The sequence below is a fragment of the Numida meleagris genome, chromosome 12 (assembly GCF_002078875.1).
Source record: "Numida meleagris isolate 19003 breed g44 Domestic line chromosome 12, NumMel1.0, whole genome shotgun sequence".
In the NCBI taxonomy this organism is placed as follows: domain Eukaryota; kingdom Metazoa; phylum Chordata; class Aves; order Galliformes; family Numididae; genus Numida; species Numida meleagris.
Window position 1 is genome coordinate 11,476,660 of NC_034420.1, and position 17,984 is coordinate 11,494,643.

Sequence of the window (17,984 nt, forward strand, 5' to 3'; positions counted from 1 at the left end):
GCCGGGGGTTTTGCGACAGTTTGCGACGTTTTGCTCGGCGGCAGCGCCCGGTGCGAGCGTGTGGCGGCGGCGGCGGCGCGGCGTGGGTCCATGGCGGCGGCCGTGCGGGTGTTGCCCGCCTCGCCCAACTGGTACTGCAGCCGCTGCAGCGACACCAGCGGAGATGGGCGGCTTTACGGCTTCGCCGCCAGGCACCGCATCAGCGTGCTGGATGTCAGCACCGCTACGCCGACGTTTCACGGTACGGCCGCGATCCCCTCTTCCCCGTGCGCTGTATTTATAGGGGGCGGCTGAGCTCCTATTGGGTGTGTGTGGGGGGGGAATACCGCGTTCTCACAGCGCTTCTCTCGGTGCAGGGGAGCTCATCGGGCACACGGAGCGCATCGCCGCCTTCGCTTTCTCCCCGCACCGCGAGCACGGCGCTCTGTGCGCCAGCGGCTCGGACGACGGCAGCGTGCGGCTGTGGGACGCGGCGGGCCTGGCCCCGCGGGGCGAGCACGGCCTGCACCAGGTGGGAGCCGGGCCGCGGGGTTTCGTTCTGTGATGGAATTCCGAATGCGTGGAGCTCTGCTGCTGGGCGGTTTTTTCCCTTAGCCTTAGGTGCACGCTGCCTTTACAGCATCTTAACGGGCTGTTGGTCGCTGTCAGCACCTCCCTGCTGCCGCACCCAGCCCGCTTCGCAGCCGCCTGGCGTCTCACACAGGGCAGGGGGAGAGCATGCATGTGGGCAGCTAGCACAGCTCAGGACAAGGGCAAATAAAGTAACTCAAACAGGTTAGAACATGGAGCGCTTGTAAGTTAGTGTCTCCTTGTTATCCTGTGCTATAGAATCACAGAGTGGTTGAGTTGGAGGGGACCTCAAAGCCCATCCGGTTCCAACCCGCTGCCGTGGGCAGGAGCACCTCCCACCAGATCAACCTCAGGGCCCCGTCTGTGGCCTTGAGCACCTCCAGGGATGGGGCATCCCCAGCTCTCTGGGTCCCCAGCCTCACCGCCCTCTGGGGATGATCTCTAGCCAGCCAATGAAGGCAGGCTGCTAGAGCAACGTTCTGTTTTCCAGCCCCAAAGAACCTACTGCTAAATGCACTTCACTTTGTTTTGTGCTTTAGTTCTTTAAGGAACCTATGAAACGAATTTAGTGGCCAGGTATGCTAGATGGCTTGACACGTATTCAATTGTCTTTCTTCAGAATGCAATCACAGCATTACACTGGTCACCCCTTGTGAAAGATTTGATTGTATCCGGTGATGAAAAAGGGGTCATTGTTTGTTACTGGCATAGCAGAAGCGATAGCCAGCAATTCTTCCCAGAGCCTCGGACAATTTTTTGTCTCACTTGTTCTCCTCATCATGAAAACCTGGTGGCTATTGGGTAAGTGTCACGTTTTGCTTTCCGTTCTTCATCCGAAAGGCTCTTGTTTGGACTTTTTGCTGCAGAGTTGTAAGGTTATTTTTAAGAAGTTTTGATGGCTGGGTTTTTTTTTCATTGTATTCTAAATTGTATACAGCAATTTAGAAATAACATTTTGATTGGTAGTTGTGCAAGGTGTACAATTCTCTAACAATTTACAGGACTGAGTTTGGTTTAAACTCTGAAGTTATTTAAAACAAGTATTTTTTAATTAGATCTCATTAACGTTTGTCACATTACAGGTTACCTCATCTGAAGAGAGTTTCATAGCCTTACTAGGTGTTTGTCAACCATTGCCATTGCAGTCCTTTGGGCACCCAAGACTATATTGAACAAAGCAGGAATGTGAAAGCCCTTCAGATTTGTTCTCTCTCTCTCTCTCTCTCTCGACAACAAAGAGAAGAGATATGAGGGGATGAAAGTTATTTGTGGAAAAGGGAAAAGTTTTCCTCTTACAAAAGCCACTGTTACTTTTTAAGACTCTGAAAAGTGTATTGCTAATAAATTGGTGTTACTCTTGGAGCCAAATGTACTTCTTGAAGAGAAGGCAGCTGCATTTATGCTAGTGCTATACTTGAGCTCCAGTTGACTAGTCTCATTGTTGCTTGTGATTGGGCTTCTCTGTAATGTGGAGATAATGATCCTTGGTAATAGCTCAGAGATGGATTAGGTGTTACTCCACAAAGGTCTGAGAATCTGGTCATTAATTGAAATCTCTGTTTTTAGCTACAAGGATGGCATGGTGATTATAATTGATATCAGCAGAAAAAAAGAAATTCTTCATAGGCTAAGGGGTCACGATGATGAAATTCATTGCCTGGCCTGGTGCCCTGTACCTGGTGAAGGAAGGTTACCTGCTTGGCAAGATGAGCTCCAAGGTACGTAGAAGCAATACATAGTTTGTGAAGTGATTTTTAGCTCAGGAAAATGTCCCTGTGGAGAGCTGAATTCCTTATCTCTATAAAGTCAGTAAGTAGCTAATCAGAGGTAACTGATGAGTTCAGTTAAAATATTTTCTGATCCATAGCAATAGATTTTCAGTTAATGTTTAGAGCTTTGAATTCTTAAGTATAACAGACTTCAATGGTATTTCCTTCAGAAGAAGGTGACGTTCCAAATGGGGAGCTGAAACAAGATACAGCCATGAAGAAAGGTTGTTACTTGGCTTCAGGAAGCAAAGATCAGACGATACGAATATGGAGCTGTACTAGAGGCAGAAGTAAGTAAGATTAATAACTTAAGTGAGACATCAGTATGGGTGAAGTGCTCCTGGCTAACTGCAGTTTTCATTTGCTAACTGAATAGTTTAAGGAGTGGGGAGCATACTTAAAGTTTTAGATTCACAGGACTCTTCTATCAGAGAATCTTGACGTACAAAGTCTAGATGATCCCTTTCTTATCGTCAGGTGTAATGACTCTGAAGTTGCCGCCCACAAAGAGAAGAGGTGGAGCTGTTGATCCTGCTGTTAAAGAGCGTATTTGGCTCACTGTTCACTGGCCTTGTGGTCGTCCCACAGAAATTGTATCCAGCTCTTTTGGGTAAGTAGGAGACAAAGCAGCTTAGGTGCAGGCAGTAACAGTAAATTAATTCATTGATATTTAAAGAACTGGCAGGAAACACCACCTTCCTTCCTGGTATAGCCAGAGAGAGGACAGGCCAAGAGTTGTAGTGGGAGTTCAGACTTCTAGAAAACTGTTATTTGCCCTGCAATTCATCTGATAATCTAACTGAATACTGACTGCTAATGGTACTAAGTGTGGTTTTGGCCATTTAATGGAAACAAATGACATGTCTGCTTCTGACGTGATTAAGAGTGGATATTTGTAGGGTAGTTTTATCTCTGTACAGGGACATGTATGCATGTGTGTCTATCTATATTACTCTTACACTTGCAGTATGTGCATTAGCACTGATAGTCTATATTATTTTTTTGTAAGTGAACAATGAAATACACACACTTTACCTTTGGCAGAGGAGAACTGCTACACTGGGATTTGACCCAGCCTGGAAAACGCAAGTGGACACTTCTGGGATCTTCAGAAGGACAAAATCACTCCCGTATTGTGTTCAATCTGTGTTCTCTGAAGCATCAAGACAAAGAGCTGCTGCTTTCCATTTCAATGGACAGAGATGTAAGAGCCAATTTTAAAATTAACATCAAAACAGCAGTGGCAGTTCAGCTTGACTGAGTGAAACTACTCCTTTTATGACCGTGTATTTTCTCCTAAAGCAGGCTTATCCCTGCCTTTTATAACATCGTGGCTCAGCATTTGTTCTGAGCACAAGTTGTGCATTTCTTTGTTAGTTTGTAAGCTCAAGCTTTTACCATGGTGGACAGAATGGTTATGCCCTCTGGACTTGAAAATTAAACATTTAATAGCCGGAGCTTACTATATCTGCCCTTTTTTTTAGGGGGAGGGTTGTTTTTGTTTGGTTTGGGTTTGTTTGTTTGTTTTTTGCCTTTTACAGGCAACAGAGAGCCTCCTATTTTGAATCCAGAAGAGGGCCATAGAATTAAACCATAGTCGTTTTGTCTGTTCCATCAGTCTTCCAGTTATTACAGCCCTGTCTTTGACATGTGCTGCTCTGAGTGCAGATTGCATACTTTGAGTCTTCCTCTCACTTGTGCTTTGTCTTTTTCCCTGTGGTACCAGTCGTTTTAAATTTATCAATCGTTGTTCCTTAAATATTCTTTAGGTAAAGTGCTGGGACCTATCAACTCTGGATTGCAGCTGGACAATGCCTTCACTTGGGGGATTTGTCTATAGTCTTGCCTTCTCCCCTGTGGACCCAGGCTGTCTTGCCATTGGTGTTGGAGACAGCATGATCCGCGTATGGAATACTTTGTCTATGAGCAATATCTATGATGTTAAAACCTATTGGCAAAGCATAAAATCCAAGGTTACAGCAGTAAGTGTGCTTTTGATTCCCTTTCTTTCTTGTCTCTTTTCTTCCTCCATTTTTCTCTTGGAATAATGTTTTTCTTTCACTCTGAAGGTCTTTCCCAACTAAATACTATAATGCCAAGTTGTTACTTCTGTTCTCAATTTGTAGGATATAAATTTTAGAATTGAACAACACATTTTAGACCTTTTTAGAGCACTAGACATTTACATTACACATACTAAAAATCTGCTGAATTTTAGGTGGTTATTGTATCGCTTTCTTGGGTTTGTGCACCTTTGTGATCATTCCTTCCCTCATCCACGGTTTCCTTTGCGCTGCTAGGAAGTTTGGCACGTGCAAAAACCGGCATGGATGTCTTCAGTTTGGGTTTGACCAGCGGTTGGCTAAAGGCTAACATCTAGTAGAAGGTGGCAGCATTAAAACCTGGTAGTTGATCATGCCGAAAGCTTTATCACTGTTCTAAAATATTCACTATTTTGATGTTGTAGCGTAGATGTCAGGTAGTATTCAATGATTTTAGTACCTTTCATCTTGTCCCAATAACTGGTAAGGGAAGTCTTTGATTTGCATCACAGAGTGGTTAGATTGAGTTGCTGTAGTTGGCCGGGTGAATATAAGGGGCAGTGCTTGCTCTTTGGTTTCAATGCTTAACTTTCTGTTTATTATTTAAAAATAAATTGCCCGTTCCTTTTGTCATTATGGGGTTCTTTCTATTTTTCTTGCAGTTAGCGTGGCATCCAACTAAAGAAGGTTGCTTGGCTTTTGGTACAGATGATGGAAAAGTTGGCATATTTGACACCTTCTCCAGCAAGTAAGAAAGTAGTTTTCAAATTCACTGGTGTCAGATCCTGCTGCTATGGCAGCACGCGTAGGTGATGTGGTCTTTCCCGAGGTACACATTTGCTATTAGGTTATAGTTAAAATTAAATTAAAAGTAATCAGATGGATTTAAAGTGCATCATTTGATCTCTTCATTACATCTGGTAGCTCCTAAGGTAACCTTGTCAGACTGTGTAACAGTCACCTGTTGGAGGTCATCAGTCAAGGAAGACTTTGGCCAGAAAAAGAGTTTCATAAAATGAGCAACATGGAGGTGCAGTTCATTCAGACAGTTTTGTTCTGGTTTTAGTAGTGCTCTGCAGGAAGAGTCAAGGCTTGGCTAAGCCATTGCTTTAGTATATTAAAGCACCTGTTGTCTGTTTTCATCACTGGAAATACATTACTTTGATTGTTTTTCTTGTTTGTTTTTGCTTGTTTTGGATTTGGTTTAGTTTTGGTTTGTTTTTGTTTTGTTCTGTATTTTATTCTGTATTTCCCTTTGCTGAAATCTGACAACCCCTGCTTCCTTTTCTTCCTGCACAGTGCTAAGAATAAGCCACCTCAGATCTCCAGTACTTACCACAAGAGGACTGTATACACGTTAGCCTGGGGACCTCCAACTCCTCCTTTATCTTCTGGTGAGCGTTAAAACATCTTGTTACAAAATAGGAAATCCATACAGAGCACATAGATGCCACAAAGTTGGTATGCTTCCCTTCCTTAAGAATGTGAGTCCCATTTGCTTGGTAGCTGTCCTTCCTATCCACAAAGGATGTGTTCTGCTTGAGGAATTATTAATAGTTTTGCAAGGAATTAAAATAACCTGTTCCATGTTCTGAATTCTAGTAGCTTTAGGAAGTAGAGTACAACACCGCGTATTTCAGTGTATTGCAAATAGGTAGCTAGCTGTGTAGGCTCTCCACAGGAACTGTTTATGATCAAATCCAGATTCTTTACCTCCACAGGTGTGTTTCTATCATTAGAGCTAAACAGAACAGCTCCATTGGTCATCTTATGCAGCTTGGGGGTTTTTATTGAGCAGAACTTAAAGGGAGATTTAATGTGTGCAGCAACTGTGCTATGGAGAGATCTAGAATGAGAGGTCCTTTCAGAGGGTTGTTTTTTGAGAATTTCTTGCTGCCAGATCACAGAGAATCAAAGCATACATATAGCATTTTAAAATAACATTTTGATTGATAGTAATTGCGTTTCCTAAGACTGATGAAGAACACAGTATATTTAGCTTTTTTTCTCTGTTGGATAGGAGAAGAAGGTGAACACCCCTCTGTAACTTTATACAGTTGTGCAGGAGAAGGTATTGTTTTTCAACACAATCCTTGGAAACTTAGTGGAGAGGCAAATGACATCAACAAAACCATCAGAGACACTAACTCAATCAAAGTGAGTATGATTTTTGTCATCTTCTATGGATCTGTGCTTACAGTTGCTGTAGCCCTGTAGCTGTAGGCTTCTGAATTTTCTTGGGACATCTAGGGCTTTATAAGGAGCATAAGGAGATGGAGCATCGAGGTCCTTTTGGAATCCAGACAGACTTCACTTGAGACATTCCGCTGCACTGACAAAAATAGTCACTGGTTCTCGCATCATCTTGCAGTTCATTCAGTCCTTCTCAACTGCTGAAACTTGTGTCACTGCTACAGAACGCAGTGGACTCTTGTGTGGCTTTAATTTTGCAGACTAATTGTAATTCTGTCTAGTTGCCAGTCTTGTTCTGTTGATGTATGTGAGAGAGACTTAAGAGTTTGTGTGATGGCTGGTAATAGCTGTGTCCTCTCTCTACAGCACAAACTGCCTGTACGTACAGAGATCAGCTGGAAACCAGATGGCAAACTCTTGGCCCTTGGCAATGAAGATGGGTATGTTTCACTTGTCTGGATTGGCACATACACAACCTTAACCTACAGGAGTCACTACTGTGAAGCAAAAGTACTTCTGTTGTCCTGGTTTGGCTCTTTTCTTTCATTGCCTGTGTATCTGAATTATGATAATACAGCATTCTTTGCTGATATTTCATTTAGCTGCTCTTGGCATGGAGGATCTACAGCATTATGTTACTTCATTTTTCAAGGATCTACTCAGGATTGAAACACGCTTTCTTGATGTACTAAATAAGAGTGTGACTTGGATCCATAAAAGAAAATCTCATTTAGTTTCATAGACTGTCATTCTTGTCATTCAGGAGAAACAAAAAAAAAAATCACATTTTGACTGATTGGAGGATTTCTTACATTATTATTCTTGCATTTCAGGTCAATTGAAATATTTCAGGCTCCAGACTTGAAGTTGCTCTGCACTATCCAGCAGCATCACAAATTGATTAACGCTATTCGGTGGCATCACGAGCATGGGAGCGATCCAGAGCTGAGTTACTTGATAGCTTCAGGCTCAGTCAACGCCATTATCTATGTGCATAATCTGAAGAGTGTCATAGGTAATGGTTTGCAGATTCTATCCCATGTCTTGGCATCTTGTTTTGGTTTATTCTTGGTTTGTTTTGCTAGCCACAGTTTATCCTTTTATTTCTTCTTTCAGAGAGCACTTCAGAAAGTCCTCTGACAGTAACAGAGCCTTTTCGAACTCTGGCGGGACACACAGCAAAAGTCACAAGTCTTTCTTGGAGCCCTCACCACGAGGGAAGATTGGTTTCAGCTTGCTATGATGGCACTGCACAGGTATTTCTCTACAGCCACTCAGAATTGTATTTCTTTTACTTTAGTCCAGACCTATGGGAATGAATAGAAGGAGGCTGGGCAGTAGTTATGGTTTTGTACCTTGCAGTTTGATTTGTAAGTCCAGTTGTTAGCATTTTCATATTAGCATTTTTGGATTCTTAAGAAAGACATTAAGCAAGCATATTGGTACCAAAAAAAAAGAAAGCTTTTTGAGTTTTCTCTATTTGCTTGCTGGTGATTGAAATACCTCTGGAAAGTCACTAGAAGACAAGCTCCTACAAATGCAAATTGCTAAAGAGGAGGCGTAGAGTTTTACGGGTGGAGGAGGCTTTCTAAATAAGTTTCTTTCTTGCTGACAAGGTATGGGATGTTATGAAGGAAGAGCCACTCTGCAACTACCGAGGGCACCAGGGCCGGCTGCTGTGTGTCCAGTGGTCACCAGTGGATTCAGATTCTATTTATACTGGAGCTGATGATTTTTCCGTTCACAAGTGGCACATCTCAAAGCAGGAGCATACACGGCCTCCTCAAGGCAAGTATCTTCAAAGATCCTTTCCTGAAGGTGATTTGGGAGCTGGGAAACAGAGGGTTGCCATGTTGAAATGACAGCAAAGCATTTATGCTGAATCCAATTCTGCCTGCTGCCCCTTTACGGATAAAGGTTTAAATTCAATTGTATTCTTATTTGCAAACTCAGTGTTGATGTTGAGAGGCAAAACAGCTTATACCCCAAAAATCTGTACAGGTAATATCAGAGTAACTTTTTTTGTGACCTTTTATAGGCAAAAAAAGTATAGAATTGGAGAAAAAAAGAAGTATCCAACCGAAAGTAAAAGCCAAGAAGAAGAAAAGGCCTATAGGAAAGAGTCCAGCCAAGCAGGATCTAAGTGATGCCACGAATGGAGACGAGAGCATGAAGGATACATTGCTAGAGGAAAATGGAGTGTCAGACCATGAAGGAGAAAAAGAAGCTCAGGAGACAGAGCTGCCTGATAAAGATTCCATGGCCGGTAATAATTTAATTGTCTTAGTTTAGTGGCTCCCAGACTGCTTAGTAGCCTTCAGAGCATCAGCAAGCCTAACATATTTATGCAGGATTTTCTAATAGCACAATCTTATTGAAATAGTCCACTTGAAGGAAGTGTGATTCCATAACACTTTTTGTAACTTCATAGACTAGTTTGGAACTCGTTGTCTTTAAATAAAATGCCTTCTATCACCTGAGGTTGTTTTTTGACAGTTCTATAATGTTTTCTTATTATTTCCTTTCCCTAAAAAGCTATTAAGTTCTATGGCAAAGCAAAGCTTGCTTTCTGTATAATTTGAAATTATTGTTGCAGAATATTGTCAGTTATTTTGCTGTAGGCTTTTCCATGTATTGTTTATCCTTTCTTAATCACTTTTTAATTGCTTAATTGCACAGTGTCCAAGGATACATCTTCATCTGCATATGATTACTCTTCATTCAACTTGTCAAAACCTTTTGTAACCCAGAGAGCCACTCCTGTGAAAAAGGATCCACCTAAAGAGAAACCAGGTTAGTATGTTTCAGATACTTGCAACAGTCCTGTATCAAAACAGAGTTCTTCATTCTTGGCTTAAGCTTGGCTGCATCTTCCCTTATTAATGAGTGGTGGAGAAAGAAAAAGTGTGTTCTTAAAAATCTCTTAAGTATTTCGAGTCTCTTATTTGCTCTGCTTGCCAATGAATCAATTGAATAGTTGTTTAATGTGGGTGGAGATAGTGCCTTCTAGTTGTGAGTTTTACTCCAGGCAGGATGGGCAGAAAAACAGGCAAAGCAATCAGTATTTGAAAGTTAGCATTGTCATAACGGAGATGCAGGTGTCAGCTGAGCGTCTGTTTTTCATTTTCCTCTGTGAAGAACAGTTAGGTTTGTTGGTTTTTTTTTTTTTTTTTTTGCATATATCAGAGTTCTGCTCTCTCTGTGCAACCGTGACTAAAATGTACTGATTTTTCAGCTCCTGATGCCTCTCTGAAGAAGAGGAAACCTCGCTCTATTTTACCCTTCAGCACATCCATGGATCACAGATCAAAAGATGAATTGCATCAGGATTGCTTGAGGCTGGCTACATGCCTGAAAACCAAAGGTCAGAAAGGTCTTAAACTGCAGCTTCCCCTCTCTGATCAATTGGGCAAAATACTTAGAGGGAAGGTGCTCTAAAGTATTCAGAAGTTTGTCACAAATCCGAGGACGTGATCTGGACAACTTGGCATTAAGTTCTGGAAATGGTGATCTCCTGTCTAACTTCTCTTGTAGTGTTGTGGCGCTCCGTAGGCACTCCAGACAGGTTTTGTCTAGGATCCTGCATTATAGAGATAGAAGGTTTGTTTCACCTTCAGAAGGTGAAAGGGAAAATAAGTCATCAGGAAGATGTTTTTATTATCACAGTATTTTTCCTTAGATTCAGGGCATTCAAGGGAATTTCCTATGTTTGATTTGGAATAAGTGTCCTGCACACACAAAATTCTTCTACTCAAACATAGATGTCAGTTCTGAGTGACGATCTGCAAATGTGCAAGCTTCTTAAATCTGCTGTAAAGGAAAGAAAGTGGAAGATGTAAATATTTGCAGTAGTTGAGTGTAGTAGAGCAGTATACTAACTCGGCACATCCTACTTTCCCGTGTTGTACCAAATCCCAAGTGTTCACTCTTTATCTGTGTTAGATCATAATGAAGATGTGTCCCTTGACCTCCAGAATCGCATCCACTTGGGGCTGTTCACAGACAGAGCTTCTCTGCACAACATGATTGATGTGGAAGGTAAGTGGAATAATGAGCCCAGTTTGGCAGTACATCCTTTGTCACTGTGATATTCAAGGAGAAAACTTTCATGGCATATTTAAGTGCAGGATTAAGAATGCAGGTCTGTTTGAGGAGAACAAAACCTTACTTTGCCCAGTTTTTACAGCTTTCAAATACAAACCTAAAATGCTTTATGCCTGAACAAACTCATTTCTGTCAAGGTATTTTACCATGTCAAATAATGGTGGTGCACTTATGCTGATAGATAACTAGGAAATATGTTTACTTCAAACAGGAAAATACCACTTGGAGAATGGACATCCAGAGCTCTTTCAGCAGCTTATGCTGTGGAAAGGAGACATGAAGGGTGTACTCCAGGCAGCTGCTGAGAGGGGAGAACTGACAGACCAGCTGGTAGCGATCTCACCCATGGGTATGTTTGCTCATGTAACACATAAGCAGAATGAATTAGCTGCCAGATTTCACCTCATTGTATTTGTTCTGTGCTGGAAACTCATGACTCTTCTGGATTGGATAGTGGTTGCTTCTTTAACAGTATGATGACAAAAATCAAACACAAAACAAATCCTATTTATGACAAAGCGTGGATGTTCCCACAGGCACCCTTAGATTAGTACAGCAGAAAATAAAAGTGATTTCCTTTGGGACTTTTCAGAGAAGCAGTCTGTACTACCAAGGGCAAAGATGGTACTTTGTAAAATGTAGCAGTGAATTCTTGAAGAAACCAGGAGTTTTTTTCTGTTTTAAAACTTTGCCTGTAATTGCATTGCCTTCTCTTTTGCAGTTGGATATCAGGCTTGGGTTTGGACAGTAGAAGCCTTTGCGAAGCAGCTGTGTTTTCAGGAGCAATATGTGAAGGCTGCCTCCCATCTCCTGTCCATCCATAAAGTGTATGAAGCTGTCGAGCTCCTGAAAGTGAATAATTTTTACAGGTTGTTGCATGTTTGTGTTTAGATTTTTTTCTTCTTTCTTTTTTTCATAAAATATTTGAGGTAGTTTCTTTTTAAATGTAAGAGATGCTTCCTTTATGAAAGAAGGAGGTATTTATATATTTTTAATACAGTCAATCTTCTGTCTGGTTTCTCTTAATTAGGGAAGCAATTGTAATTGCTAAGGCCAGGCTGCGTCCAGAAGATCCAATTCTGAAGGATCTCTACACCAGCTGGGCAGCTCTGTTAGAGAAAGATGGTCATTATTCCATGGCTGCCAAATGGTAAGTGTTACTAGTAAGAAGACAGAATTGAGGGCTTCACACTTGTGATTACCAAAATTGCTAATAATATTTGGAATATTTTGGCCTGGAATAGCGTACTGGCTTTGCTTGGTGATGATTTCAGCTCTGCCATTTTTGGAGCTTAAACGCTTCTGAAAAGGATTCAGCTGATATCCAGACAGAGGCATTAATTTTTGTCTCTTGAATCTGTTTATATTACTCTTCTAAGCTACGCACAGTGCACACACCACCAGAAGTTTCATTCCGGAGTCTTAAGCTGCGTGACCTAGAATCAATTTGCTTTCTTCTCTTTTCAGTTATCTGGGGGCTTCCTCGCCTTATGATGCAGTTAAGGTGTTGGCAAAGAAGGGGGATGTGGCATCCCTTAAAACCGCTGCTGAGCTTGCTCTGATAGCTGGAGAGGAGGAATTGTCAGCAAGTCTGTCTTTCAGATGTGCCCAAGAAATGCTGTTATCCAGGAACTGGGTTGGAGCACAGGAAGTCCTTCAGCAACAGAAAACTTTATTTGTGAGTCTTCTTCTTTCCTTTCTGCTTTACTTTAGCACTGTCTCTCTCCAGATTAACTTTACACCTCTTCCTGTGTATTAACAATCTACAGGTAGCCCCGAGCTTGTTTTGCCTCAAAATATTTTGCTAGAAGTTTACTGCAATGATGCTGTAAAAAAAACCATCTTTGCAGCAAAAAAGGGCCTGTGATAAGGAGGCACGTAGGCTTGTTGCATGTGTAAGGGAGGTAGTTCAGAAGGTTTTTCTGTTTGTTTTTGCTTTGTTTTATTGTTTTTTTTGTTAGTTATATAGTGCAGATTTCTTTTTTAGTACGTAATACTGATCATAATAAGAAAGGTAAAAGAGTGTTCGTGGTTTACATTGAATGAATGAATGTGCTCGTTGTATCTCCATCTGCTGTTAGAGGCTTAATCCAGGGATTTCTTTTAGCGCAGACTGAGGAGCAGAATGGTACCTTACCTTGTTTTGATGTTTCCTTCTGACTGTAGAACCTCTGTCAGTATTTTTTCTTTGGAGCTGTAGTTGTGAAGTATGCCATCACCAGCAATCTGCTACTGGCTATGTTTTTAATTTGGCCACTTGGTAAAGTCAGTAAGAGAGTATTTTTCAGCTCAGTGCTCTTTTCTTTCTTCTCTCATTAAAGGGGCAAAGACTTGTTTTCTGCCTCAACGAACTGCTTTGTAAGTGCCTTAGTGAAAGAAGTCCCTGTAAGCGAAGGAGCCCCGTGCCTCCCTGTTACCACAGCTGGGAGCTGAACACAGACGCCTCCTTTTTTGACATGGTGATAGAAGTATGGCAGAAGGTACTGGGCATGAACACCACTGAAAAAGCCACGTGTGCATGGGAGCAACTGCACAGTATTGAGCATCCTCCTTCTACCAGCAACACTCACCCAAAGCAGGTAATTGGGCTTAGGTCGGTATACGCACTAAGCTTCCCTATGGCATGTGCAGCCACACAGCCACTTTGTGGTGTCCTGCAAGCTGGTTCCAGGGGTCTGCTTTCTGCTGCAGGATGAGGTTACAGTCTGGGAGAGCTAACAATAAGACAGCTGGGGCAGCTTCCAGATCTGCCAATTTGTTTCTGCACAGGATAAGAGCTGCCGTATGGTGTCAGTGATGAGCACTGAGATCACACGTGTGCTGGCTGGGAGTGGCTGGCATAGCTGAGTAGTCTCAGCAGTGATACAAGATTTTGTTTAGGACTGTCAGGAGAGGCAGAGATGCTTGTTAAAATACCATAGAGTTCAGGTTTGGTCATAGACTGATGCTCCTGCAGCTCTTCTCTCTGACCTTGGGGAGTCACTGACCATTGGCATACTTCTCAGCCATTTAAGAGGACACAGGCAAGCACAGTTGCTGATTATGATGGTGGCAAATCATGTAAAGATGCTCTGATTTCTTACAGAAAAGAGACTATGTAAGTTAGATCATTGTTAAAATTTCTCTTGGTTACATCACATGCTTCTGGGCTTTTCTGTAATGGTTTTAACCAGTGAGTCATTCATACTTAGCAGTAAAACTATTAATGTGCTCTCTGCTGCTTCCTCTAGGTGCTTTTCTATATCTCCCATGACCTGACCCTCGCAGCACTAAGCTATCAGGCTGCTGCCTGGGATGAGGCAGTGAAAAGTATTCTTGGTGCTGTGACCCGTAGTTACGATGCTGGCAATTTTACTCTGATGCAAGAAATTTGCAGTATCTTCCTTCCTGAAGGTAAGTCACTTCTTATACATCTCCTGGCCATGACAAATACAAGAACCTCCCTCGTAAGCAGACCTATGTGTCCATTAATCTTACTAGGCATAATAACATTTGGAAGGAGTAAGACACTCCCACATATACAGAAGCCTATGGCTTTTAGTAGTGCACTGTTCCATGCTAAGTCTGTGTCACTTAATTGTCCACAGAATCAGGGTGGTGGCCATCGTGTGATCTTTGATCCCAACTGGTAGGAAGCTCAGTGGTGTCAGCTGATGTTGGTGATGTGAGAAACCCAGCAAGCTCTGTTCTGTAATGGAGATGGGGGCACAGGGAAGCTGTGTCTATCTCATATTTAGAAGTCACTCTGGATTGCTCTTCTTCCCTGTACTCACCAGACGATCCAGTGCATTTAGCTGTGGCTCTTGATCATGTGAATATCCTAATTAGCAATTTAGGACACAAGGGATTTTGCTATAGATAAGAAGATGCAGTCTCATGCTAGCTAGAAGCCAGTACTGTATTTAAAAAGATGCCGAAGATGTCTGCTTTTGCTTTTCTGCTTCTAACATCACTCTGCAGTTATCTGAGTAAATCTCTGTTCTGGGACTCCTACATAGCCAGTCAGTTACTAGATCTGGTCTTTTGTATTTGGAAATCCTTATCATCTATTTGTAATTTTTTTTTTATTATTAGGCTGTGAGAACCTGAGAGATAAACTGGACAACACAAATTCTCAAAGCATAGATGCTTGCAGAAGTTTAGAGGGCTTTGTGGCTTATGGACTGCTGTATGATCTATGGTGGAACCCACCCAAAGATTCTCCTGTCTTGCAAAAGGCTGATTTGGATCCTGTGTTGTGTCCCACTGAGCAGACAGCTCTTGAGCGGAGTTGCATTCCTGGTCACTCCTCTCCTGAAGAAACCCTTGATCAAACTGCAGTTGAAGTGGATGAAAACCTCAACGATACAATTGAATTTCAGAGATGCAAGACAGAAAGCGTTTCAAGAACCAGCTCAGTTAATTTGGCAGACAGACAGTCAAAACTGAATGGCTGCAAAGTGCTTCTTTCAGAAACGATTGCTGCTTTGCAGAGCACACAGAGAGATATAGCTGAGGTCCAGAAGATTTTAGCAGACATGATCCACCAACATCAGCAGCAGAGGAATAATCTCCAGGAAAGCACAAATGGAAGTATCCAGGAGAACAACACGCAGCAGAGTTCAGAGAATGAATTGAATAAACCATGCTCTGACAGCAGCCAGATCAAGTGGTAAGCTTTAGAACGTGAAGAAATGGATTGAAAAGTGTTGCTTTTTTACTTTGTGCAGTGGATTTCTTACTTAGCTCAGATTATGTCTAATTTCACAATGATCACCCAGCACACACTTAACATAGATCTAGGAAGTTTTGCATTTCCCCAGAGCAATATAAGTGTGAACTTACTAGAGCTGAACAACTTTTTGATAGGTGGAATGTGTTGATGCAATGAATAAGCAGGGCAGCTTGAAGAGGATGATAAGAAGGACAGCCATGATTTGAGAGTTCTGTTTCTTTGCTGAACAATTATTTGGGACTTCAGGAAGAACCAGGGAGCGTAGTAGTTCTCTAACCCCATTCCCTTCCCCCTCCATGTTCTGATTACAGCAGGGAGGCTATGTAGTCATTTAAACACAACAGTTACTCATGACACCTACTCTTTTCTTAACAGTAAAGATGAAGTAAAAGAAACAGTTACCCTCCCTGAGCTAACTAAGCGCCTCTTGGAAGCAAAGCAGAAATTAGCAGAATTTCCAGACAGCTTAAAGGTAAGTTTCCAGAAGAGGTAGCATCATTCTGAAAGAAGACAGCCTTTTTCTAAGTCAGTGTAACACTGTAATGCTATAACGTGATGGAAAGTACAGCAATAATGGGGGGGAAACAAAGCCCTAGGCTATAGCAAACAAGAACAAGCCCAAATGCAGTAACCATGGACACAGAAACAAAGAAAGAAAATTTGCTTACCTTTAGAAGGCCTCAGATAGGCAGGGATCTCTAGCAAGGTACCCTCACCTCCACTGCCAACCCTTAAATGAGGTCTGGGAAGGGCTGGATCCTGGCTCCACCCCTTCCACTCACTAAGGTGCATTGCATTGCATGCACCTGAGCTCCCCTGGGCTGGCCCTGCCTTCCCACCAGGTGCTCCATCACTGCTTCAAGCTGGGACTCAGCATTTCCGCTACAGTCATATGCTCCCTTTTTTTATACAGAAGGTAAGGAGCAGTGACTTTCTTTGCGCCACAGCTGCATTCTAGATTTGTAGGATAAGGGTGCTAGTAATGTAAATACAGGCTGGCTGATATGTGGGCAGAATCATCATCCTTTTCCCTGAACTCATCCCGTAGCAATTTTAAGAGAATTAATTAATAGCTGGCACCAGAGTTAGATTCTTGCTTCAAGCATGACTTTCTCCATCTGGTTGGAGCATGTAGATTAAGTTTCTGCATGAGATAACTCAATGGGATATCTTGTATGAATCTCTCCCCTGTATTCTAAAAGAAATTCTTTACTATGTACAATAATTACATATACAGAAACAGTTTTGGTAGTGAAGTCATGAATGTAAGGTATAAAATGGCCTGTATTGATTAGAAGCTGTTCAAACATCACATCATGAGGCTGAAAACCATGTCTCCAGGCTGTATCATCCTTTCTCGTGTCTAGTCTATAATATAACTAAAAGTAATCACGGTGATAGCGCACGAGGGAGCAAACTTGGTTAAATGTGTGCTAATGTCCTAGAAGAAGAGGAAAAAATCCATCTGACTCATGACTGTCTCCTCCACAGATATTGTAAAGCAGTGTTTCTAGATGTGGCTGCTTGAATATGTTGTGGTAGAACAATTCTAACTGAAAGAGTAGACTTCACTTTTCTTTCTTTTTTTTTTTTTTTGTGTGTGTGTGCAGGTCTTTCCATTCCCTGATGTGCTGGAGTGCTGTCTTGTGCTCCTTCACACTGGAGCCCAGTGTCCTCCCGAATTACATGAACAGGCGTTGGATCTCCTTAGGAAACATGGTAGTGCCGGCGTTTATGAAAAGGCTGCCAGGAAGTTCTTGACATGACCTTTGGACACCAGACACATCTCCTTTGAGCTGCCCACAATTACTTAGCACCAGTTAACACCAAGACTGTTCTTTCTTCAAAGCGAAGGCTTGTTTCTATGGATACAGTTATTGATGACTACTGTTTTGGATAAAATTACAAAAAAATCAAGTTTATATACATACACTCATGGTCAACTATTACTTAATGAGATGATTGTGTTAGGAAATTGAAAAGTAGTAGATTGCAGCCTTGAAACTGCATACAAGAGTTTTATATGTCTTTTACTCGTTGGAAGTTATGCTAAGGAAATCTCTTGGAACTTACACATAAAAGAGTTTTGAGCAGCTGTCTTCCAGCAGAAGAGTACTAGCTGCCCTCTGAAGAGGACAGTGGTTCCCTCAAGTAGTCTGACCCTTAAAGCAGAGTTGTATTTACTTAAGAAACGTGTGACTTTATTTCCCCTTCTTTAAATAAAGTCTTCTACAAGCAGGAATGGGTATTTAATTAAATGTCATTGAAAGTAATTATTTTTGTTGTTGCTAAAACAATAGAAACTGAATATGCTGGATAAAGCAGGTGTTTGTTGCGTACCATAACTTAGCTTTGTGTTTTGTTAGTTTCTAAATATAGCGAGGGTAGATTTGAGGTAGTAACAAATTTTCTCTTCTTCAAGTGTCAAAAGTGATCCTAGGTTCTGGAGTCCTGAACATGCAACGCATTGACCATTCTGCAGCTTACTAGAACTTTTTCCTATCTTAACATAAAAACTTCTCCCTGAAAGAACAAGGCTGTAAAAAGCCTCAGTAACTTCTAGAAGCAAAACGGTTCAAATAGCAGCAGGTA

The 17,984-nt window shown here is 41.9% G+C and overlaps 1 protein-coding gene across 2 annotated transcripts; it reads left to right on the forward strand.

Moving 5' to 3' along the window:
• Positions 12–17,737, forward strand: GEMIN5 (gem nuclear organelle associated protein 5). Of its 2 annotated transcripts, none has more exons than XM_021410614.1 (28): positions 12–241; positions 357–511; positions 1,190–1,371; positions 2,137–2,288; positions 2,513–2,629; positions 2,817–2,949; positions 3,384–3,543; positions 4,109–4,321; positions 5,044–5,129; positions 5,681–5,775; positions 6,402–6,538; positions 6,941–7,014; positions 7,408–7,589; positions 7,691–7,830; positions 8,191–8,362; positions 8,613–8,840; positions 9,254–9,367; positions 9,810–9,938; positions 10,517–10,612; positions 10,890–11,027; positions 11,400–11,547; positions 11,709–11,828; positions 12,146–12,356; positions 13,000–13,257; positions 13,909–14,071; positions 14,753–15,329; positions 15,768–15,864; positions 17,003–17,737. In XM_021410614.1, the coding sequence occupies exons 1-28, from the start codon at positions 91–93 to the stop codon at positions 17,156–17,158; spliced, it is 4,584 nt and encodes a 1,527-aa protein (XP_021266289.1). In that variant the 5' UTR covers positions 12–90; the 3' UTR covers positions 17,159–17,737. The 2 variants fall into 2 exon arrangements, with proteins under 2 accessions (XP_021266289.1, XP_021266288.1); XM_021410613.1 differs by having other exon boundaries at positions 13–241; positions 2,510–2,629.